General features: G+C 31.8%; 2 protein-coding genes across 2 annotated transcripts; both read left to right on the top strand.

The window, feature by feature from the left end:
• Window positions 1-1755: 1755 nt before the first annotated feature.
• LOC111423990 (collagen and calcium-binding EGF domain-containing protein 1-like) lies at window positions 1756-18030 on the top strand. Its single transcript, XM_023057378.2, has 8 exons — window positions 1756-2086; window positions 2154-2279; window positions 8309-8457; window positions 8516-8775; window positions 11617-11725; window positions 16895-17025; window positions 17423-17592; window positions 17655-18030. The coding sequence occupies exons 1-8, from the start codon at window positions 1947-1949 to the stop codon at window positions 17929-17931; spliced, it is 1362 nt and encodes a 453-aa protein (XP_022913146.1). The 5' UTR covers window positions 1756-1946; the 3' UTR covers window positions 17932-18030.
• Window positions 18031-18146: 116 nt separating this feature from the next.
• On the top strand, window positions 18147-25077 carry LOC139429333 (leucine-rich repeat-containing G-protein coupled receptor 6-like). The gene is made up of 2 exons (XM_071195018.1): window positions 18147-18289; window positions 24096-25077. The coding sequence occupies exons 1-2, from the start codon at window positions 18281-18283 to the stop codon at window positions 25053-25055; spliced, it is 969 nt and encodes a 322-aa protein (XP_071051119.1). The 5' UTR covers window positions 18147-18280; the 3' UTR covers window positions 25056-25077.
• The last annotated feature ends 1834 nt before the right edge of the window (window positions 25078-26911 follow it).

Raw genomic sequence — 26911 nt, 5'->3', positions numbered from 1 at the left:
ATTGATTACATTAAGATTATTTTCAGAAAAATAATCATATAGAAAAACCTGTTAATTTGCGATTTGACAGAAAAAGAGAAAACTAAAAAAATCACCACGACCTTATTTTGAGGAGTTAAAAAGTGATTTATATCTTAAATTAAAGGTAAAAGACTCAATTTCTGGAATATATCGAGAAATAAATTTTTTACATTAAGATTATTTTCAGAAAAAGAACCATATACAGTGTGACCCGTTTAAACTTGGGGCGCTCTCATAAAATTTGTACTTAAAGATTATAGAAATAAAGAAATGAGTTTCAAAACATTGATTGCTAAATAACTTTGCTTTAAAATGGTTCTTATTTCATGGTTTTATCTCAATTAATTATTGAGATATGATTTTTTTTAAAATGTATCTTTATTAACTCAACCTTAGTAACTGTACAGAGTTAAATTAAAAAAATTGTATAATCGAGATGTGTAGGAACGGAGGATTTTTTTTGGTGTACTAAAACTAGATTAAATTTACTATAAAATGGTGATTATTTCATCTCAATATCTCTATTACTTTCGAAGATATGATTTTTTCAAAATTGATATTTATAAACTTAAAGCCGTAATAAGAAATGAGTTTCGATACAGTAATTGCTAAATACATTCATGGTTTTTATGTTTCATGGTGATGTCTCAATTGGTTATTTAGATACGTTATTTTAAATTACGCCATATACACCATGGATTTAAAATCGAAGTAATTCCTTTGCTGATCAACTTTGTCGATTTTAATATGTCACAACCAACTTTTAGTCTCTATATTGCGATATTTTTGAGAAATTTCCAGCATTGCAGCGCACTCACCTGTGCCGACAATGTCCAATGTTATTGCAAATTCCAACCTTTCGGTGTGGACGTTGCTCGTGAAATGGTCAACATCTCCTAGAGACATATCGCGATGTACGGTATGAAAATTAAGTTGAACAAGCTTCTGGTATTTAAACAAAAATAATTTGATTACTATAATTTCTCTTTATAATCGAAAAAGTAAAAACACAAAAGATATAATAAAATCTCTAAAATCGAAAAGAGAAGCAAAATTTATTTGGTAACGTCATGATGTTACCTCACCCAAAAAAAACTAGGCAATTTCCTCGTTCCTTTTCTCCGTTTCCACGTCACCGCAAACACTTCATTCTTTTCGTGGTAATAAAACCATCCCAACTGACCCAAAGACAAAGTTAATGGTCGTCGTCTCAAGTTTATGTTTCAATTATAGTCTTTACGATGGCGTCTTGATTGTTGGGGCAGAGATACTATAGTTCATTAGGTTACGGTTTGATTTAAGACTTGGTGGTTTAACCTTCCAGAAATGATGGACTTTTTGTTTTTATTTTTAGCACGAAGAAATGTTTAAAGTTAAAGAGATAACTCTCAATGAATTGGTTAAAAGGAAATGGATACGGAAAATAGACTGCAGACGATGCAAAGTTCGAAATTTCGTTTCCAAAACGTCAGCTAGTTTCGGTTTAGCATTGAGTTACTCTTCTCTATTTGCATCGTAAATAAACCACATCGGGATGGAGAGGAAATGGTTTACTTGAAGTTGCAAATTTCTGTGTACAAGTTTTGTTGTTGTTAAGAATATCGTTAAGTTCGAATAAGAATAATTAAACTTAACAAATAATTTTGTTCTTTACAAGTCACACTTCTCTATAATTACGCTCTAAATAGTTTTGAGTGTTCTCGACACATAATACCAGCCTCTATTTCTGAACACACGCTTGTGAGCAAGCAATAAACACTTTATTCCATTCGAACCACTTCAACACAGTTTCATCCGAATAACAGTTTAGTTCGGATCGTTTAGTTCAAGTACAACAATTGTCTTCTCCTCGCCTATAAGATTCTTAATAGAATCTAATGGCGTCAATTAAATACTCAAAGTGTAACTATTAACGAAAATAAAAAATGGTGCTTTCCGATCGATTTTTAATTAATTCTTTGTGTTACGTTTTAATTTTCTTAAATAAATCAACGATATCGGATGATTTAGATAATGATGGTTACTTTTTGGATCAATTAAGTGAAGTTGGACGGGCTAATTTGGAGTAAGATTTCTTTTATGCGTCAAAATAAAAGTTTAGGTTGAAATTAAACCGAATTTCCCTTTTGCAGTGCGGACGTTTTTGAGTGTCCATCCAGCAATGTCATCACTACTCGGTACAAATGCAAAGTTGATGACAAATGGGTCGACTGCACGAGGAAACACTGCTGTCCCGACTACGTATTTATTTCAGGCAGGTATGTTATGCCATTTAATGGTTTGGGTGCGTTGAAAACTTTTCGCAAAAAAATAACAAAAAAAAAACCACAGATATTACAAAAAATGATATGGATTCGGTAAACTTTTTCTTTTTTTTGTGATTAAATGGAAACAAAAAGGGTTCAAGAGTAAATGTAATGAGTGAAAGAGATTTTGATAATTTAAACTTTTAATTTTTTGATAATTAAAATAAATCAATACTTAAAAAAAAAAGCGCCGAATTTTAAAGCATGCGATATTAATCCTAGTTGGGATTCAAACAAGTTTAATCCTTTTTAATTATTCAGATATGAAATATTCAAAACTGGGCGAATACTACAGGAAGTAAAACGCGAAACGAAAAATTAAAGGATTACTCCAACAAAGTTTAACTTTTATGTTTAACTTTGAAATAATATTTTATTAATAAAATAAACAGTAAAATCTCGCTATAACGGACATTAACATAAAAACAAAACTGTTAGAGAACAATATTGATAAAAATTAAATTTGCTACAACTTTTGTTCTAAAAGTTCTTTTGTAATATACTCCGATTCCTGTGTGTTACCATTAATCTCTTTAAAAACCAACAAATTCATCAAATATTCATATTTTCGTATTTTTCTCGATATTGATGCTTCTAAAAGCAAAAGTGCAAGAGAACAATATTGTTAAGAATAAAATTTGCTACAATTTTTCTTCTAGAAGTTTTTTTGTAATATGCTCCAATTCCCGTGTGTTACCATTAATAAGTTGATAAAGCAACAAATTCATCTAATTTTCATATTTTTGAATTTTTATCAATATTGACGCATCTAAGAGCAAAAATGCAAGAGAACAATATTGTCAACAGTAGAATTTGCTACAACTTTTGTTCTAAAAGTTCTTTTGTAACATGCTCCGATTTCTGTGTGTTACCATTAATCACTTAAAAAAGCAACAAATTCATCAAATATGTATATTTTCGTATTGTTCTCGATATTGACGCATCTAAGAGCAAAACTGCAACAGAAAAATATTGTTAAGAATAAAATTTGCTACAACTGTTGTTCTAAAAGTTTTTGTAACATGCTCCAACTCTCGTGTTACCATTAATCACTTAAAAAAGTAGCAAATTCATCAAATATTCATATTTTTGTATTTTTCTCGATATTGACGCATCTAAGAGCAAAATTGCAAGAGAACAATATTGTTAACAATAGAATTTGCTACAACTTTTGTTCTAAAAGTTCTTTTGCAACATGCTCCGATTCCTGTGTGTTACCATTAATCATTTAAAAAAGTAATAAATTCATATAATTTTTATTTTCGAATTTTTCTCGATATTGACGCATCTAAGAGCAAAACTGCAACAGAACAATATTGTTAAGAATAAAATTTGCTACAGCTTTTGTTCTAAAAGTTTTTGTAATATGCTCTGACTCTCGTGTTACCATTAATCACTTAAAAAAGTAGCAAATTCATCAAATATTCATATTTTGTATTTTTCTCGATATTGAGACATCTAAGAGCAAAAGTACAAGAGAGCAATATTGTTAAAAATAAAATTTGCTACAACTTTAATTCTAAAAGTTTTTGTAATATACTCCGACTCTCGTGTTACCATTAATCACTTAAAAAAGTAGCAAATTCATCAAATATTCATATTTTGTATTTTTCTCGATATTGACACATCTAAGAGGAAAAGTGTAAGAGAGCAATATTGTTAAGAATAAAATTTGCTATAATTTTTCTTCTAGAAGTTTTTTTGTAATATGCTCCAATTCCCGTGTGTAACCATTATCACTTAAAAAAGCAACAAATTCTTCAAATATTCACATTTTCGAATTTTTATTGATATTGACGCATCTAAGAGCAAAAGTGCAAGAGAACAATAATGTCAACAATAGAATTTGCTATAACATTTGTTCTAAACGTTTTTTTGGTAATATGCTCCGATTCTCGTGTGTTACCATTAATAACTTGAGAAAGCAACAAATTCATCAAATATTCACATTTTTGTATTTTTCTCAATGTTGACGCATCTAAGAGTAAAAGTGCAAGAGAACAATATTGTCAACAATAGAATTTACTACAACTTTTGTTCTAAAGGTCTTTTGTAACATGCTCCGATTCCTGTGTGTTACCATTAATCACTTAAAAAACCAACAAATTCATCAAATATTCATATTCTTGTATTTTTCTCAATATTGATGCTTCTAAAAGCAAAAGTGCAAGAGAACAATATTGTTAAGAATAAAATTTGCTATAATTTTTCTTCTAGAAGTTTTTTTTTTTAATATGCTCCAATTCCCGTGTGTAACCATTATCACTTAAAAAAGCAACAAATTCTTCAAATATTCACATTTTCGAATTTTTATTGATATTGACGCATCTAAGAGCAAAAGTGCAAGGGAACAATAATGTCAACAATAGAATTTGCTATAACATTTGTTCTAAACGTTTTTTTTGTAATATGCTCCGATTCTCGTGTGTTACCATTAATAACTTGAGAAAGCAACAAATTCATCAAATATTCACATTTTTGTATTTTTCTCAATATTGACGCATCTAAGAGTAAAAGTGCAAGAGAACAATATTGTCAACAATAGAATTTACTACAACTTTTGTTCTAAAGGTCTTTTGTAACATGCTCCGATTCCTGTGTGTTACCATTCATCACTTAAAAAAGCAACAAATTCAGCAAATATGTATACTTTCGTATTGTTCTCGATATTGACGCATCTAAGAGCACAACTGCAACAGAAAAATATTGTTAAGAATAAAATTTGCTACAACTGTTATTCTAAAAGTTTTTGTAACATGCTCCAACTCTCGTGTTACCATTAGTCACTTAAAAAAGTAGCAAATTCATCAAATATTCATATTTTTGTATTTTTCTCGATATTGACGCATCTAAGAGCAAAAGTGCAAAAGAGCAATATTGATAAAAATAAAATTTGCTACAACTTTTGTTCTAAAAGTTCTTTTGTCTCCGATTCCTGTGTGTTACCATTAATCACTTAAAAAAGTAACAAATTCATCAAATATTCATATTTTTGTATTTTTCTCGATATTGACGCATCTAAGAGCAAAAGTGCAAACGAGCAATATTGATAAAAATAAAATTTGCTACAACTTTTGTTCTAAAAGTTTTTGTAATATGCTCCAACTCTAGTGTTACCATTAATCACTTAAAAAATTAGCAAATTCATCAAATATTTATATTTTGTATTTTTCTCGATATTGACACATCTAAGAGCAAAAGTGCAAGAGAGCAATATTATTAAAAATAAAATTTGCTATAACTTTTGTTCTAAAAGTTTTTTTATAACATGTTCCGATTCCCGAGTGTAACCCTTAATAACCTAAAAAGCAACAAAATTATCTAATTTTCATATTTTCGTATTTTTTTTCATATTGACAAATCTAACAGTAAAAGTGCAAGAGAGCAATATTGTTAAGAATAAAATTTGCTATAACTTTTGTTCTAAAAGTTTTTTTTTGTAATATGCTCCGATTCTTGTGAGTTACCATTAATTACTTGAGAAAGCAACAAATTCATCTAATTTTCATATTTTCTAATTTTTCTCGATATTGACGCATCTAAGAGCAAAGCTGCAAAAGAGCAATATTAATAAAAATAAAATTTGCTACAACTTTTGTTCTAAAAGTTTTTTTGTAATATGCTCCCATTCCCGTGTGTTACCATTAATCACTTAAAAAAGCAAAAATTCATCAAATATTTATACTTTCGAATTTTTCTCGATATTGACGCATCTAGGAGCAAAAGTGCAACAGAACAATATTGTTAAGAATAAAATTTGTTACAACTTTTGTCCTACAAGTTTTTTATAACATGTTCCGATTCTCGAGTGTAACCTTTAATAACCTGAAAAACCAACAAATTCATCTAATTTTCATATTTTTCTTCATATTGACGCAACTAAGAGCAAAAGTGCAAGAGAACAATATTGTTAAGAATAAAATTTACTACAGCTTTTGTTCTAAAAGTTTTTGTAATATGCTCCGACTCTCGTGTTACCATTAATCACTTAAAAAAGTAGCAAATTCATCATATATTCATATTTTTGTATTTTTCTCGGTATTGATACATCTAAGAGGAAAAGTGTAAGAGAGCAATATTTTTAAAAATAAAATTTGCTACAACTTTTGTTCTAAAAGTTTTTTTATAACATGTTCCGATTCCCGAGTTTAACTTTTAATAACCTGAAAAAGAAACAAATTCCTCTAATTTTCATAGTCTTGAATTTTTCTTCATATTGACGCAGCTAAGAGCAAAAGTGCAAGAAAACAATATTGTTAAGAATAAAATTTGCTATAACTTTTGTTCTAAAAGTTGTTTCTGTAATATGCTCCGATTCCCATGAGTTACCATTAATTACTTGAGAAAGCAACAAATTCATCTAATTTTCATATTTTTGAATTTTTATCGATATTGACGCATCTAAGAGCAATACTGCAACAGAACAATATTGTTAAGAATAAAATTTGCTACAACTTTTGTTCTAAAAGTTTTTGTAACATGCTCCAACTCTCGTGTTATGATTAATCACTTAAAAAAGTAGCAAGTTCATCAAATATTCATATTTTTGTACTTTTCTCAATATTGACGCATCTAAAAGCAAAAGTGCAAGAAAACAATATTGTTAAGAATAAAATTTGCTATAACTTTTGTTCTAAAAGTTGTTTCTGTAATATGCTCCGATTCCCATGAGTTACCATTAATTACTTGAGAAAGCAACAAATTCATCTAATTTTCATATTTTTGAATTTTTATCGATATTGACGCATCTAAGAGCAAAACTGCAACCGAACAATATTGTTAAGAATAAAATTTGCTACAACTTTTGTTCTAAAAGTTTTTGTAACATGCTCCAACTCTCGTGTTATGATTAATCACTTAAAAAATAGCAAATTCATCAAATATTCATATTTTTGTACTTTTCTCAATATTGACGCATCTAAAAGCAAAAGTGCAAGAAAACAATATTGTTAAGAATAAAATTTGCTACACCTTTTGCACTAAAATCCTTTTTTTTGTAATATGCTCCGATTCCCGTGTGTTATCGTTAATCACTTAAAAAAGTAGCAAATTCATCAAATATTGATATTTTTGTATTTTTCTCGATATTGACGCATCTAAGAGCAAAAGTGCAACAGAACAATATTGTTAAGAATAAAATTTGCTACAACTTTTGTCCTACAAGTTTTATATAACATGTTCCGATTCTCGAGTGTAACCTTTAATAACCTGAAAAACCAACAAATTCATCTAATTTTCATATTTTCGTATTTTTCTTCATATTGACGCAACTAAGAGCAAAAGTACAAGAGAACAATATTGTTAAGAATAAAATTTGCTACAGCTTTTGTTCTAAAAGTTTTTTTTCATAATATGCTCCGAATTACCATTAATTACTTCATCTAATTTTCGTATTTTCTTTATAATTTTTGCAATTCCAAAAGTTTTGATGGTTTGTAAATCGTAAATAACCGACGTAGCGTGTTTATATATTCGCAGAGTTTAGTTTCAAATGTAATTATCTACGGAACTCGGTGTTCAAGTGGGTTGGGGAAAACAGCTTTTCCGAGAACCGGCTGCTATGATGCCAGAAGGATTAGTGATCGGTAATTGAAAGCTCCACCACATCGAGCTAAATCGGTTCGTTTTGATCTCGTTTTATAAAGTGAAAAAGTTCCCGCATCATGACGATTGTATCAAAGTATTTTTTATGATATTTTGTTAAGGGAAGTACTCGAAAAATAAGCTTTGGCATTCATTTCAAAATTGGAACTCGTGTATTCATTAAAAGAAGGTTCATGGATAACGATGAAGCTTTGTTTTTGTAATCCCCGACGTTCATTAGCCAGAGATGAATTAATGAACGCAAAATCCAATCAAAATCAATCCTTTTTTTTTAATCTTCGTTACTTTATGAAGGATGTACATTTTTATTGATTACACGGAGACGATATTTTTATTAATTATTTTAAATTTACTTCAATATATTTATTCTTTTTTAGGTGTGTCCACAAAGATGAGGATCCATGTTCAATGGAGTTATGTGAACAAATGTGTACGGTTTACCATCAAAGAGTAATTTGTACCTGTTTCGAAGGATATAAATTTAGCCCAGAAAATCAAAAATTGGGGATAAAACCTGTTTGCGTAGGTAATCTTTTCTTAATTAACATTAAATGATGTTGTTTAAATCAATATTTAACGTTTAGATGTGGATGAGTGCTTAGATAATAATGGGGATTGTAGCCAAAAGTGTGCCAACGAAGTTGGAAGTTATAAATGTTTATGTGAAACAGGGTATAAACTATCCGGGGACAACAGAACATGTATTCCCATAGAAGGTGGAGAGTTGGGATTGGGTTACAAAGGAAGGGAAATGGACCAACAAGCGGCTACGAGAGATCATTGCTATGCAAATTGCGATACCGTGTCCAGACTACACGAAAAGATAAAAGCCCTCCAAGAAAAAGTAAATAAAATTTCCATTATTTATTTATTTTTTGATTTATAATTTGTTATCTATTCAATTTGATTCCATTCGAAACTGTATATTTATAAAATTACATCAAACGGATTACAAACAAGCTTACCAATAAATAAAATACGGCATCCATTATTCAAATAAAAAAAATTTTACGTAAATATGCACGAAACCAAATAGCGTTCATAAAAAATTCACAATACCCTACAGATGTATTGTGTATCATACGAAAACCGAAATCGATTTATATTTACATATTTTTACGGTCGATTTATAGTATTTAAAGCTCATCCATAAACGAAATTGCAAGAATAAAGCTATTCATGTGAATTGGGTACACGGTAATGTCTGCCATTTATATTAACGCAAAGATTAATCAACTAGTTATTGAGATATGATATTCTTTTAATTTTATCAACCCAATCTCAGTTACACCGATTTAAACAAAAAAGCGTATTATCGAGGTGCATTGGAACATAAGTAGTTAAATTGTATTAAATTTGCTATAAAATGGCTTTTATTTCATCTCAATATCATAATTACTTTTTGAGATATAATTATATCATCGTTGAAAATTTTGTTAACAAGTCGATTTTAAAAAATCTTTTCCGACAATTGTTGATATTTTACTTTAAGTTATCATATATCACTTTAAAGAGAACATTTTGAGCTTTCACTTAAGATATAATTCGTTCCATAATTCCCAGGAATAATGGAGAAGTGATTTTTTTAAAATTGACATCGATAAACATGGTTTTCAACCTAACCTTTATGTACAATTTTTTCAAAAATTATTTTCTCTTAATTTTTATTATAAACATATAGGTTATGATACATCGTTTTAAAGAACACATTTTAAGCTTTGATTTAAGATATAACTCGTTTCATAATTCCCAGGAATAATGGAGAAGTGATTTTTTTAAAATTGACATCGATAAAAATGGTCTTAAACCTAACCACTATGTACAATCTTTTTCAAAAATTATTTTCTCTTAACTTTTATTACAAACATATAGGTTATGATACATCGTTTTAAAGAGAACATTTTGAGCTTGCATTTAAGATATAATTCGTTCCATAATTCCCAGGAATAAAGGAGAAGTGATTTTTTTAAAATTGACATTGATAAAAATGGTCTTAAACCTAACCACTATGTACAATCTTTTTCAAAAATTATTTCTCTTAACTTTTATTATAAACATATAGGTTATGATACATCGTTTTAAAGAGAACATTTTGAGCTTTCATTTACGATATAATTCGTTCCATAATTCCCAGGAATAAAGGAGAAGTGATTTTTTTAAAATTGATATCGATAAAAATGGTCTTAAACCTAACCACTATGTACAATCTTTTTCAAAAATTATTTTCTCTTAACTTCTATTATAAACATATAGGTTATGATACATTATTTTAAAGAGAACATTTTAAGCTTTCATTTAAGATATAACTCGTTTCTTAATTCCCAGGAATGAAGGAGAAATGATTCTTTTAAAATTGACATCGATAAAAATGGTCTTAAACCTAACCACTATGTACAATCTTTTTCAAAAATTATTTTCTCTTAACTTTTATTATAAACATATAGGTTATAATACATCGTTTTAAAGAGAACATGTTAAGCTTTCATTTAAGATATAACTCGTTTCATAATTCCCAAGAATAAAGGAGAAGTGATTTTTTTTAAATTGACATCGATCAAAATGGTCTTCAACCTAACCTCCACGTACAATTTTTTGCAAAAATTATTTTCTCTTAATTTTTATTATAAACATATAGGTTATGATACAGAGAACATTTTAAGCTTTCATTTAAGATATAACTCGTTTCTTATTTCCCGGAAATAAAGGAGAAGTGATTTTTTTTTAAATTGACAGCTATAAAAATGGTCTTCAACCTAACCTCCACGTACAATTTTTTTCAAAAATTATTTTCTCTTAATTTTTATCATAAACATATAGGTTATGATACATCGTTTTAAAGAGAACATTTTAAGCTTTCATTTAAGATATAACTCGTTTCTTAATTCCCAGGAATGAAGGAGAAATGATTCTTTTAAAATTGACATCGATAAAAATGGTCTTAAACCTAAACACTATGTACAATCTTTTTCAAAAATTATTTTCTCTTAACTTTTATTACAAACATATAGGTTATGATACATCATTTTAAAGAGAACATTTTAAGCTTTCATTTAAGATATAACTCGTTTCATAATTCCCAAGAATGAAGGAGAAATGATTTTTTTTAAATTGACATCGATAAAAATGGTCTTCAACCTAACCACTATGTACAATCTTTTTCAAAAATTATTTTCTCGTAACTTTTATTATAAACGTATAGGTTATGATACATCGTTTTAAAGAGAACGTTTTAAGCTTTCATATGAGATACAACTCGTTTCTTAATTCCCAAGAATAAAGAAGAAGTGATTTTTTTAAAATTGACATCGATAAAAATGATCTTCAACCTAACCACTATGTACAATCTTTTTCAAAAATTATTTTCCTCTAACTTTTGCTATAAACATATAGGATATGATACATCGTTTTAAAGAGAACATTTTAAGCTTTTATTTAAGATATAACTCGTTTCTTAATTCCCAGGAATAATGGAGAAGTGATTTTTTTTACATTGATATCGATAAAAATGATCTTGAACCTAACCTCTATGTACAATTTTTTCAAAAATTATTTTCTCTTAATTTTTATAATAAACGTGTAGGTTATGATATGATACAGCGTTTTAAAGAGAACATTTTAATCTTTAATTTATTAAATAACTCATTATATTTTCTTTATTCAATCACTATTTTATGATGGTTAACAGGTGTCAGCTTTAAGTACAGCAATCAAGTTGTCCAGTCTGGCTTCGGGTCCCCCAGGCCCACCCGGGCCCCCGGGAATTCCAGGACCGCAAGGACCACGAGGATTCGCTGGTACGGAACTATTTCTCTCTCTCGTCCTTTATTCTCCATCGACTATTTAACGTGCTTTATCGCATTATTAACCCCTTCGAATTCCTTTAATTGCTTTTTCTCGTTTCCAACCTTAATCCATTCAATTTTGAAATCCGCAAACAAAAACTATTTTTTTCTTTTATATTAGAAGTTAAGGGAAATAGAAAAATGATTTTATCCTGTTTAAAAATGCACTAAAATGTTTTGACATTAAGAAAAGTATCCACCGTTTTTGGAGTGTTATAACTGTATAAAGTGGTGATAAAGTTGATGTTCTTGTTGATGGGTTTGGTAGGGAAGTTGATGGGGGTTGATGAAGTTGTCGTCGTTTCGGGAGGTGGAAGGACGTAAAGGAAGCTCAAATCGGGTTGGGGTCGGTGGCGGTTGAAAAATTAATACCACCAAATGGACAGGGTTGGGTTAATGGCAGCGACATTTCTGCTGGCTCCGCTGCCCCGTAATTGCTTTTAGAGTGCTAGAATAATTCAAAGAGACCGTATCGTGTGACACTACTATCATTATCAAATGCAAAAATGCGATTTCTAGTAATTCATTGTTTCAAAAAAAAAATTTACTACTCAAGATTTTAATTATATCTTTATTTTAAAGATTAAACCCGTTTAATACTTTCTTATCAAATTTTAATATTCACACTAGATATTATTACATAAACTGAGAATTTCATTGAAGAAGCTGCAGTTGAGCTTGTAAATCTCTGAAAATCCCTCTTCAGCTGGGTCAGGGGTGAAAATTTAATCAACCCGGGAGGTGGTACTTCTCTCCTCTTTCCTTCATTTTCTCATTCCACCTTCGTTTTACTCTCCTGGGTCCGACGTCCAACAGGAGATCCCTTTCCTGTATTTATAATTAACTCTAATTAGCATGACAAAGAAAATTTTCCACCTACCTCTAACGAAAAATGTATTTCCATCTAATTTTAGCTTGCGTATGTTGAAAAGTTAGTGAAGGTTGTGTTAAAGCTATTATTTCCGGTAAAACCCCGGAACCTTTAGACGTGAGGGTTTCACGTAACGTGCTCATTAGAATGTTACCTCAGGGTTGGTTTTCTGTCAAAACCATACTTCTGGTTATCCTATGATCTTTATTTAAAAGTATAAAAAATTAAAAATTGAATCGAGTTTCAATTATAAATTAAATCAATTTTTATTAATCTAACTTAATTAATTTTTAAGAAGATATACAAAGCGAATTTCATATAACTCGCAATATATGAATGCAGTGTGTCCTACATAAAATGTTACATAGCTTTATAGTACAGGTACACATACCTGTACTATAAAAAGGAAATGTTTTGCTTGGAAAAAGATATGAAAAAGGTAGGCTTATGACAACCTTGAGTTTTCGGCCGTTTTAAGAGACGCACGGCTAAACCCGAAAGTTTCTAGTTCTAGGTCTAGTGTTAGTTCTAGTTTTACACTAGCACTGTTACTATGTAGAAATAACACTATACCTAGAACTAGAATCATTTGGGTTTAGCCGCACGTCTCTTAAGACGGCTAAACTCGAACGATTCTAGTTCCAAGTATAGCGTTAGTTCTAATTTTACACTTGCACTGTCACTAGAACTAACATTAGCCCGAGAACTAGAAACATTTGGGTTTAGCCGCACGACTCTTAAGACGGCTAAACCCGAATGATTCTAGTTCTAAGTATAGCGTTAGTTCTAGTTTTACACTAGCCCTGTTACAATGTAAAACTAACACTATACCTGGAGCTAGAATCATTTGGGTTTAGCTGCACGTCTCTAAAGACGGCTAAACCCGAATGATTCTAGTTCTAGGTATAGCGTTAGTTCTAGTTTTACACTAGCACTGTTACTATGTAGAATTAACACTATACCTAGAACTAGAATCATTCGGGTTTAACCGTCTTTAGAGACGTGCGGCAAGTTTTACACTTGCACTGTCACTAGAACTAACATTAGACCTAGAACTAGAAATATTTGGGTTTAGCCGCACGTCTGTTAAGACGGCTAAACCCAAATGATTCTAGTTCTAAGTATAGCGTTAGTTCTAGTTTTACACTAGCACTGCCACTATGTAAAATTAACACTATACCTGGAACTAGAATCATTCGGGTTTAGCCGTCTTTAGAGACGTGCGGCAAGTTTCACACTTGCACTGTCACTAGAACTAACATTAGACCTAGAACTAGAAACTTTTGGGTTTAGCCGCACGTCTGTTAAGACGGCTAAACCCAAATGATTCTAGTTCTAAGTATAGCGTTAGTTCTAGTTTTACACTAACACTGTTACTATGTAAAATTAACACTATACCTGGAACTAGAATCATTTGGGTTTAGCCGCACGTCTCTAAAGACAGCTAAACCCGAATGATTCTAGTTCTAAGTATAGCGTTAGTTCTAGTTTTACACTTGCACTGTCACTAGAACTAACATTAGACCTAGAACTAGAAACATTTGGGTTTAGCCGCACGTCTCTTAAGACGGCTAAACCCGAATGATTCTAGTTCTATGTATAGCGTTAGTTCTAGTTTTACACTAGCACTGTTACTATGTAGAATTAACACTCTACCTGGAACTAGAATCATTTGGGTTTAGCCGCACGTCCCTAAAAACGGCTAAACCCAACTGATTCTAGTTCTAGGTATAGCGTTAGTTCTAGTTTTACACTTGCACTGTCACTAGAACTAACGTTAAACCTAGAACTAGAAACATTTGAGTTTAGACGCACGTCTCTTAAGACGGCTAAACCCGAATGATTCTAGTTCTAAGTATAGCGTTAGTTCTAGTTTTACACTAGCACTGTTACTATGTAGAATTAACACTCTACCTGGAACTAGAATCATTTGGGTTTAGCCGCACGTCTCTAAAAACGGCTAAACCCAACTGATTTTAGTTCTAGGTATAGCGTTAGTTCTAGTTTTACACTTGCACTGTCACTAGAACTAACGTTAGACCTAGAACTAGAAACATTTGAGTTTAGACGCACGTCTCTTAAGACGGCTAAACCCGAATGATTCTAGTTCTAAGTATAGCGTTAGTTCTAGTTTTACACTAGCATTGTTACTATGTAAAATTAACACTATACCTGGAACTAGAATCATTTGGGTTTAGCCGCACGCCTCTAAAGACAGCTAAACCCGAATGATTCTAGTTCTAAGTATAGCGTTAGTTCTAGTTTTACACTAGCACTGTTACTATGTAGAATTAACACTCTACCTGGAACTAGAATCATTTGGGTTTAGCCGCACGTCTCTAAAAACGGCTAAACCCAACTGATTTTAGTTCTAGGTATAGCGTTAGTTCTAGTTTTACACTTGCACTGTCACTAGAACTAACGTTAGACCTAGAACTAGAAACATTTGAGTTTAGACGTACGTCTCTTAAGACGGCTAAACCCGAATGATTCTAGTTCTAAGTATAGCGTTAGTTCTAGCTTTACACTAGCACTGTTACTATGTAGAATTAACACTATACCTGGAACTAGAATCATTTGGGTTTAGCCGCACGTCTCTATAGACGGCTAAACCCGAATGATTCTAGTTCTAGGTATACCGTTAGTTCTAGTTTTACACTAGCACTGTTACTATGTAGAATTAACACTCTACCTAGAACTAGAATCATTTGGGTTTAGCCGCACGTCTCTAAAGACGGCTAAACCCGAATGATTCTAGTTCTAGGTATAGCATTAGTTCTAGTTTTACACTTGCACTGTCACTAGGACTAACATTAGACCTAGAACTAGAAACATTTTGGTTTAGCCACACGTCTGTTAAGACGGCTAAACGCTCTAGTTTTACACTAGCACTGTTACTATGTAGAACTAACACTATACCTAGAACTAGAATCATTCGGGTTTAGCCGTCTTTAGAGATGTGCGGCAAGTTTTACACTTGCACTGTCACTAGAACTAACATTAGACCTAGAACTAGAAATATTTGGGTTTAGCCGCACGTCTGTTAAGACGGCTAAACCCGAATGATTCTAGTTCTAAGTATAGCGTTAGTTCTAGTTTTACACCAGCACTGTTACTATGTAGAATTAACACTCTACCTGGAACTAGAATCATTTGGGTTTAGCCGCACGTCTCTAAAAACGGCTAAACCCAACTGATTCTAGTTCTAGGTATAGCGTTAGTTCTAGTTTTACACTTGCACTGTCACTAGAACTAACGTTAGACCTAGAACTAGAATCAGTTGGGTTTAGCCGCACGTCTCTAAAGACGGCTAAACCCGAATGATTCTAGTTCTAGGTATAGCGTTAGTTCTAGTTTTACACTTACACTGTCTCTAGAACTAACATTAGACTTAGAACTAGAAACATTTGAGTTTAGCAGCCGTACGTCTCTTAAGACGGCGCTGCATAACAATTAAAATTAGAACTAACACTAGAGGGGTTGTCAAAATAGATTATTTCAGCAAAACAGTTGATTTTTTAAACTCAACTCAATATATTTATATAATCCATGTTGCAAGTCATTTCAATAAAATAAAAAGTTTACTTCACTCTTGCTTGTAGTATTTTATTTCCAAACTAGTTTCGAGAGTGGTTTCTCATCATCAGTTGAAAACTGTACATGAAATTACAAAGATTTTTTGTATTAGCACGAAAAATAGCATCAAAATTAATTAAAGAAAATTGAAAGACATAAAACAAAAATAAAAATATATAAATGGCAAAAACTTACGGTCAAATTTCGAGACTTATACAGTAAAAGTCGAGGAAAACATCATATTATTCACGAACATATTAAAAACAAACAAAATCAAAACATCAAAACCATTAAAACCTTATGTAATATTTTTAAACAATGAAAAACGCATTAAAATAAAGTTAAACTTTAAAACATAGACGTTATAAACTTAAAATGTAGCGTGGTTGGGAAGAAAAGAGACTGAATCGAATACACAAAACAAGAGAAAGAAAAAATAAATTTCGATCATTTCCAACAAATCCATTTTATATCCTTTTTGACACTTATGTAAGATTTTCGCCCCATCATAATATTCAATATTCAATATATTTAGTTGTTATAGATTTGTTACATTTTAAAGCAAATTTAATACAGAATAAGTGTACAACTAATTACTTATTTTCCACAAACATTTAAAAAATTAAAATTATTATATCTCAAGAACGAATTGAGTAAATTTATTCATTCCCCAGGTCAAGGATCGACAACAACAAGCGGAAATCAAGACTACACTTATTCCATTTTAGACGCTTTTGTACCCCTTCAAACGGGAATAGAATCAGAAGATGGAGCGGCTTATTGTAAATGTAAAAGAGGACCTCAGGTACACAAACTTTATTTTTATGTTTATAAAATAAATAATGTATAATCGTTAACACAAATCCAATTTAAAACCTTTCAAAATATTTTCTTACCGAAACTATATCTCTGAAACGCTGTAATATCGCTTTGTGCGACGATTAATCATAGCATCCTCCTCCTAGAGTTAGAGAAAGCAATGCGAAACGAAGCAATGAGACAAATGGCAATGTTTCCGAGTTGTTTCTCCGAGTTTTGCGAAACAACGGAGACAAAAGATTAATTTCGTAACATGAAGGATAGCCTGATTAAGAACGCCCATCTAACGACGCGACGTTTCTTAGCTGGAATACTAAAACAAGACATTTCACTTACCGTTTTCTACGTTTAAAAGTATGAATAATTTTCGTTTAAATTTTCAGGGTGATCCGGGACCGGCTGGATCTCGCGGGCCAAAAGGAGATCGAGGAGAGAGAGGTCCCAGAGGACCAAAAGGACCAAAAACTTCTCTGGATAATGTTCTTTTATTGTTAGCAGATTTTAGACATGATATTCAACATTTACAAAATAGAGTTTATTTAAACGGAGAAAAGTAATTGAAATTAATTCGTTATTTATTTAAATATATATTTTTTTTTTAATTCAATGTTTTAGACCACCTAAATTTGAGATAACTCAATTTTTAAGAAATAAAGATCGCCAACGTTGGGAACGTCAAAATCGGCTACTTCAAGGATACCTAAAACCGAACGATGAAAGAATAAGTTCTACATCATCAACTTCATCGTTGACTTCACCTTCGTCGCCTGATTTTAATGATGGAAAAAATCAGGTGGAGGAATTCCAGGATAACACAAGTTTTTTAACTGAATCTTACGATTTTATGGATACTGAAGATGCGCAAAATATGAACGATTCAGATTATTATTAAATAATGTCTTAATTAAATTTTATTAGGCTCCACTTTAAAACGATATTTTTTAGATTTAAACAAATTATTAAGCAATAATTATTTTGTTATTGTTACAAACTCTGTTATTCAATCCTCAATTTCCCACTTTATTAATAACATCAATAATAATAACAAATAAAAATCCTTGTTATCTTTACGACCTAAACAACGATAACCTCTCCTTCTCAACAGTCAATTGAATTTGATTTCCTTTAATTACATCAAATCCGAAACAACAATTAGTTCTATCTGAACATTTTAACGACTCACATTCGATTTGTGACAAATTTTATAACAAATTGTATTAACAAAGTGCTGATAATTAAAAATGCAAACGGTAAGTAGGTGATCATTTTGTCTATAAACAATTTTTGTACAGAGTATTTCAAAAGTTAGCAAAATAGACGAACGGTTAAACACAAATATTTCTAGATCTAGGTCTAATGTTAGTTCTAGCGATGGTGCAAGTGTAAAACTAGAACTAACACAATACCTAGAACTAGAATCATTCGGGTTTAGCCGTCTTTAGAGACGTGTGGCTAAACCCAAATGATTCTATTTCTAGGTATAGTGTTAGTTCTACATAGTAACAGTGTAGCAGTGTAAAACTAGAACCAACACTAGACCTAGAACTAGAATCATTCGGATTTAGCCGTCTTTAGAGACGTGCGGCTAAACCCAAATATTTCTAGTTCTAGGTCAAATGTTAGTTCTAGTGACAGTGCTAGTGTAAAAGTAGAACTAACACTAGACCTAGAAGTAGAAACATTCGGGTTTGGCCGTCCGTCTTCAGAATCTTTAGTGTTAGTTCTAGTTTTAAAGCTAGATTATTGTATATAGTTTTACACTAGCACTATCACTAGAACTAACACAAGACTTACAACTAGAATCATTCGGGTTTAGCCGTCGTGAAAGACGTGCGGCTAAACCCGAATGTTTCTAGTTATAGGTCTAGGTTAGTTCTAGTTGTAATTGTTATTCGGCATTAGATTGTTGTATACAGTTTTACACTAGCACTATCACTAGAACTAACACAAGACAAAACTAAGAACTAGAATCATTCGGGTTTAGCCCTCTTTAGAGACGTGCTGCTAAACCCAAATGTTTCTAGTTCTAGGTCTAATGTTAGTTCTAGTGACAGTGCAAGTGTAAAACTAGAACTAACACGATACCTAGAACTAGAATCATTGGGTTTAGCCGTCTTTAGAGACGTGTGGCTAAACCCAAATGATTCTAGTTCTAGGTATAGTGTTAGTTCTACACAGTAACAGTGTGCTAGTGTAAAACTAGAACTAACACTAGACCTAGAACTAGAAACATTCGGGTTTAGCCGTGCGTCTTCAGACGTGCGGCTAAACCCGAATGTTTCTAGTACTAGGTCTTGTGTTAGTTCTAGTTTTAATTGTTATTCAGCGCTAAATTGTTGTATATAGTTTTACACTAGCACTATCACTAGAACTAGCACAAGACCTAGAACTAGAATCATTTTCAGTTTCTAGTTATTGGTCTAGGTTAGTTCTAGTTTTAATTATTATTCGACGTTAGATTGTGGTATATTTTTATTAAACGTAGAACTAACACTAGACCTAGAACCAGAAACATTCGGGTTTAGCAATGCGTCTCTTAAGACGGAAACTCAGAGTTATCATAAGGACGTCACCTTTTCCAAGCAAAACTTTTCCTTTGCAAAACTACCCAATGCCTGTACTGTGCTATGTTGCATTTTGTGCAAGTGCATAGTAGTTTCGTAACTATGGTTACTGCTTTCATATATTACGAGTTAAATGAAATTCCTGGTATAATATGAGATGGTGAGGAAATTACAAGAAACGGTGAAGTCACAACTGAAGCACAGTACTTAATAAAGAAATTGCGTCAAGTTTGGCAATAAAAATGTTCATTGCTTGACGGAGGAGATTTGACATTTGACAGTTCTTCAAGATCTTGCAGTTCTTTCTTGCTTGCTTCATCTCTAGGACTTAGACCCAAAGTGAATAATGATTTCCATAACAGCTATAACTAGCATCTATTTATGATTGGAAACGAAGTTCAGGTGACTGAAAAAATAGTATAAAAGTCCTAAATACGGCAAAAGCATCTGAAGTCATAAAAAGAATTGTTGAGATATTTTGGGCAAGTGATTTTGTGTTATGGATACTTAAAAGTAGATTGCAGTTATGGTACTTACTTAATACGCTGAAGAAAGAACTCCGTTTATCCGGACACACTAATTTTGATCTATGTACTGCCTACATCATCCATTTTGATTGCAATGATGACCTTTGTGTCCTTACTGATGTTTGATCAACCGCTTGTTCTTTCAATTTTTTGTTCTTTCTGATCAAGTTGCATTAAAATAAATGAATTTTCCAAATTCAGAAGATTTTTACAATTCACCTAACGTAATTTTGGCTGGCAGAGTTCGGGTAGGTTTGATTATTGAGAAACCATACTCGGAGTATTGATCTAGTCTCTATAATAGCAGTCCCTATATTGAATTTATCTTGACTATGCACGAGTCAATAAAGTCTAAGCTTGTTGAGTTGAGTGTGGAGGAGATGAATAGGTAGATATGTGAAGAAAGACAGATGCTGTTGTAACTACTGCAGGCTTGTATATTGTATGGGGTTGGGTTGGATTCAATTGGGTTGCGTTGGGTTGGCTTGGGTTGAGTTAGATTGGGTTCGGATAAACAAAAAGATAGAACAGTTCGAAAGCCCGCTAGATAAAATAGAAAGAATTTTAATTGATAAAAAAAACCGGTAGTGATAGGAGGCGATTTCAACGCTAGAACTCACGTGGCGAGAGACAAAAAAGGTAACCAGAGAGGAGGAATGGATAATGATGAAAACTAATTATTTCCAACACGGGAAGCACCCCAACCCACCGAACTTGCAGAGAGAACTCAATTATTGATTTGACTTTGATTAGCAGTGAATTAGCTACAAGAATAAAAAATTGGAAGGTTGAGGAAGATATTGAAGTTCTTAGCGATCATAACCTACTAACATTGGTTTTTGAAAAGGAAGAGGGTGCAAAGGAGAACATGGATGGAAGATGAAAAACGATGCTTGAATCACAACAGCGACTGGAAAACGAGTTCCAAACAGAAACATAAAGAATCACAGAGGAATATCCAGAAAGCCTAATGAAGGCATTAACCACAGTATGTAACAGAACACTACAACGAAAAAGTCAGAACCAGAGGAGAAGCGTTTACTGGTGGAACGACGGCCAGGAAGCAGTGCGTGCAAAGGAAGAGACAACTACAAAGAGGAAGAAGGCGACACGTGGAAGAAGATGTAGAGGATTTACTCAAACAACAATACATAGAGAGTAAAAAGAACTTGCCCACACTTATAAATAAAAGCAAAAAAGTAAAGTGGAAGGAGCTATGTATAGAATTGGAGCAGGGTGTCTGGGGCACGGCGTACAAGATAGCGACAAAAAGACTAGGGTTGCAGAAAAGACCTATGATTGACGAAAAAAACAATAAATAGTAATAGAGAAGAAATTGAATTTTTTGAAGAAATAAAACTGGAGAAATTAATAAAAAGCGTGGAAAGTCTAAGACCAAAAAAAGGCTTAAGGACAGGAGTTAATAACAAATCAAATAATTAAGAAGTGCGTGAAGGAAGATCCGAAAACCTTTTTAAAAATATTTAATGAGTGTTTAAGACAAGGAAACTTCACCGCCATATGGAAAGTAGCAAATTTTGTATTAATAGAGAAACCGAAAAAAGAGACATCGTACAGACCCCTGTGTCTTCTCAGCACAGTAGGAAAACTATTGGAAAGGATAATAAACAACCGATTTATATCCTATATCCGAATACAGGAATGGAAGAAGTACAATAGATGCAGTCATACATATTGTGAACAGCTCAATGAAAAGAAAACAGATTTCACTGACTTACAGAGGATACAGAGTAATGGTTTTACTTGATGTCCAAAACGCCGGAAGAAACCGGAAGTAATAAGTGCGTTAAGCATGACTAGCAAGGATTAGTTGTAGGAGAAACTCTTCTGGATTCTGGATTCGCGGGAAGGCAGGTTGAACCGCCCGCAGCACTTACTTCAGCAGATCCCTTGTATTTACTTCCCTCTTTTGGTCAGCATTAGGCTCCTTCCAGTCATATTACCTTGGAGGCAAAGGCTAGAATTTGTCCTGGTTGTGCTGCCCTGATTCCACTCATGCGAATCTGGATATCTCCAAAAATGAATGTTCGGAGGGCCACGCAGTCGCATAGAATGTGTTCCGCCGATTCTTCCTCCTCACCGCACCCTCTGCAGATGTCGGTGTCACTTATTCTCATATACAGTAAGTGCTTCTGTAGATGCCAGTGTCCAGTGATTAGACCTATGACCAAACTTAGGTTCTTCCTGGACAGCCTCATAAATAAATCTTTTCGTTTTGGGTCAGGGTACATCAGAGCCTCCTTGGCTTGGCAACATCCTGGTGTCCTGTCAGAGTAGTTTGGGAGGAACTATTAAAGGAGGAACTCTATAGAACGTCTATTATGATAGAGTGCTTCGCATAAGAACTGAAGAAAATGTAGAGATAATAGCGTACGCTGATGATTTAACGGTGGTAGTACAGGCGGCGACACCAACAGAGTTAAGAGATAAAGCGGAGTACTGTGTAGCGAGAATTATAGAATATGGGCCTGGAACTAGCTCCCCAAAAGACGAAAGCGGGGTCAAATGCTTCAAATGACAATGGGTGGCATTAAAGTAAATAGCGAAAAGTCAGTAAAGTACCTGGGAGTTAATATCGACAAGGACTTGCGAATGACCACGTATCCAAGGGTAATATATTAAAAGGCAGTTAAAATAATGAGTGCCCTGTCTAGAGTTATGCCAAAAGTGGGAGTATCCAGCCAAACGAAGAGAAAACTCATCGCAACGGTAGTACAATCGATGCCTCATATATTAAGATCAATAGAAAGGAGAGCAGCTATTTGCATCCCCTCTGTGTACAGAACGAAAACCATCGGAGCATTGGCTGGGTGCCCTCCGTATGACCTTTTAGTGTGGAAGCAATCAAAAAATTATCTATCTATAATGTGTGGCTATCGTACACAGGTTTCGGAAGTTATTTGAAAAAAATAAAGGAAATAGAGTCAAGTGAGTTTTGGTATGGATGTGAAGCTGAAGATACACCAGAATCTCTTTACACAGAATCTTTTATTGTAAAAAGTTTTCTGCTTTGCGTAAGAATACCGCAGCAAAGGATAGGGAAGAAGAACCATTGCGGAGAATCCTTATGGAGACCGAGGAGATTATGGAGCTGCTGACTAGGACGATGAAGGCGAAGGAGGGGGATGACAAGAGACCAATGGGTTGCGAGTAAGATATGAAGAGAAGAAGCAGAAGAACGAAATATTGAGCATGGAATATACATTGAGCACGGAGCACGAAATATTGCAGCCTATAGTCTGCAAGCGAAACAATGAGGAGAAGTTTTTAGTGTGGTAGGCCTGGCCAACAACACCTGGTCCAGGCACTCCTAATCGGAACAGTCCAGGCACCATATCCGATTGGGTTGGGTTGAGTTGTTTGTCTGGAGGATGCGAGGGAAGAAAAAGTGTTTGTGGCCCCAATGTAGTAATTAATGCTTGTGGAAGTAAAATCTAATCATTTTATGGTTTTTGTTGATTGTCAGTCATCAATGGTAAACTGTAATCTAGTCAGATCTCTAGACTGGTGTCTAGTTACTATACTTTGTGGTACTATATCCCTAAGTGATTCTTATTAGCAATGTTTATTGTTGATTGGGTTGGGTTATTGTTGGTTGCTCCTTCTTTTCGTATGTGAGAGAAAGGTGTGAGCAATCTTCCGTTTTAGAATACAATCATCCTGATACCTATTCTTTATACCCTGATCATTATCAGTCAAAGTTACTTCGGCAAATTTAACTTTTATATTTATTCAAATTTAATTTGTTACATTACTTTTGAAACACTCTGTACAACAATCGACGCAAAAAAAAACATATTCCCCACCACTAACTTTTAAACGTGCAAATTATAACCACACTATAAATAACGAGAACATTTTTATTTAAGGCCAAAATCCAATACCCAATCGATAACAATCAATCAAAACGATAACTTGTAATCAAAGTAAATTTTTCTTTTTAGAAAACCTTAATCGTTTCGTGTTGGAAGTTTTATTTCCTTCTATTAACAATGCCCGGATTAACTTCTTCGAAATGTTTTTCAACAATGGGTAAGCAAGTTGTACATTGTACCGGTTCGATTACATCGATAAAAGATATTTACGAAGAAATCGATCCAACGACGAGCGTTGTTGTTGTAAAGGATCTTCAAAAATTCGTAATCGATCCGAATGAACACCTTCATGAAAACTTTAAAAGTCTTACGTCGTATCAACTTTCAAGAATTAATGATTTACAACTTAACAGAAATGCCTTTATGGGTTTGAGTAACTTATTAATCATGAAATTCGCTGACAACAACATTAACGTTTTAGAAAATCAAATTTTTAAAGGCCTCCACTCGTTAGAAATTTTAGAATTAATTAATTGTAAAATAAAAGTGATTGATGATGAAGCTTTCGATGGTTTAAGTAATTTACAAAGCTTAGATTTAACGAATAATAACATAAAAACGATTTCAAAAAAATTATTTGAGTTTACCCCAAATTTAAATTCTTTAGCCTTGTATAAAAATGAAATAAATAATTTAGACGTAGATTGTTTTATGTATTTAAGAAAATTAACCACTTTGGGGTTGTCTGATAACAATTTACAAACAATAAATGCAGAAACTTTCAATGCAATCCCAGAATTAACATATTTGTACGTTTCTTTTAATCAAATCGATCGTATTTTGGGGGATTTCAAATGCCCAAAACTCAAATTTATTAATTTTAACCACAACAATTTAAAAGATGTTTCAAGGAATTTATTTAAAGGCTCTAATAATTTAAAAGAAATCGATTTAGGTTTTAACCAAATTAATTATATCGATGAAAACGCTTTCAATTATTTACCGTACTTAATGCATTTACATTTAAGGAATTGTACTTTAGATTTAAGTAAATTAAAATTTGTTGATAAACCTTTAATTGTTGTATAAGTTTAATAAAAGTTAATTTAAAGTTTTTTTTTTTTAAATAAATCTTACATTTTCGTATAACCTAAAAGTGTCAAAAAAGATGTTAATTTAAAAATTCCTTGAAGCCGTGTTTATTGAAATTAAGGAATGAGATTTATTTTAAATTAAAGCTCAAAGCTTTCTCTTTAAAGTGATGTATAATAATTGTTGGGTTGGATTGGAAAAATATTGCGAAAAAAAATGTTGAAATAAAACTTACATTTCCGTATAACCTAAAAGTGTTAAAAAAGATGCTAATTTAAAAATTCCTGGAATCCGTGTTTATTGAAATTAAGGAATGAAACTTATTTTGAATTAAAGCTCAAAGCTTTCTCTTTAAAATGATGTATAATAATTGTTGGGTTGGATTGGAAAAATATTGAGAAAAAAAATGTTGAAATAAAACTTACATTTACGTATAACCTAAAAGTGTCAAAAAAGATGCTAATTTAAAAATTCCTGGAAGCCGTATTTATTGAAATTAAGAAATGAAACTTATTTTGAATTGAAGCTCAAAGCTTTCTCTTTAAGATGATGTATAATAATTGTTGGGTTGGATTGGAAAAATATTGAGAAAAAAAATGTTGAAATAAAACTTACATTTACGTATAACCTAAAAGTGTCAAAAAAGATGTTAATTTAAAAATTCCTGGAAGCCATGTTTATTGAAATTAAGGAATGAAACTTATTTTAAATTAAAGCTCAAAGCTTTTTCTTTAAAATGATGTATAATAATTATTGGGTTGGATTGGAAAAATATTGAGAAAAAAATGTTGAAATAAAACTTACATTTTCGTATAACCTAAAAGTGTCAAAAAAGATGTTAATTTAAAAATTCCTGGAAGCCGTGTTTATTGAAATTAAGGAATGAGACTTATTTTAAATTAAAGCTCAAAGCTTTCTCTTTAAAATGATGTATAATAATTGTTGGGTTGGATTGTAAAAATATTGAGAAAAAAAATGTTGAAATAAACCTTACATTTGCGTATAACCTAAAAGTGTCAAAAAAGATGTTAATTTAAAAATTCCTGGAAGCCGTATTTATTGAATTTAAGGAATGAAACTTATTTTGAATTGAAGCTCAAAGCTTTCTCTTTAAGATGATGTATAATAATTGTTGGGTTGGATTGGAAAAATATTGAAAAGAAAAATGTTGTAATAAAACTTACATTTTCGTATAACCTAAAAGTGTTAAAAAAGATGCTAAGTTAAAGATTCCTGGAAGCCGTTTTTATTGAAATTAAGGAATGAGACTTATTTTAAATTAAAGCTGAATGCTTTCTTTTTAAAACGATCTGTAATAATCGCACATAATAACCATTTATCAAAGAGATACCTTTTTGAACAACAAAATTCAACAACACCACTTTTCACTAAACTTGTAGAAGAAATTAGAATTAAGAAATTGTACTTTAGATATAAGTAAATTCAAATTTGTTGATAAACCTTTAATTGTTGTATAAGTTTAATAAAAGTTTTTTTTTTGATTTAATAATGACATTCAAATTTAAATTTGGTGAGTGAAGATAGTCGTAAATATACACATACCTTTTAAATTAATAAATTTACAATTTATTTATACATATATAAAAAATCCTTAATTCCAAACCAATCAAAAAATTCATTAATAAATCTAAAATTTTAAATTTATTAACATTTTAATTTTATTATTGACTTTAAAATGTATATATCAAGTACAACATGAAATTAGTAGCGGTATTTTTGAAAGTTTTTTTTAATTTCTTCAAAATTTATTATTCATCTTAATTTATTTATAAAAAAAAAGTAATTTCATTAAAATTGACGTTTGTGAATCAATTGCAGCTTAATAAACAAAG

Source organism: Onthophagus taurus, chromosome 3 (genome assembly GCF_036711975.1).
Source record: "Onthophagus taurus isolate NC chromosome 3, IU_Otau_3.0, whole genome shotgun sequence".
NCBI classification, from domain to species: domain Eukaryota; kingdom Metazoa; phylum Arthropoda; class Insecta; order Coleoptera; family Scarabaeidae; genus Onthophagus; species Onthophagus taurus.
This window is presented reverse-complemented; position numbering and strand designations above follow the sequence as displayed.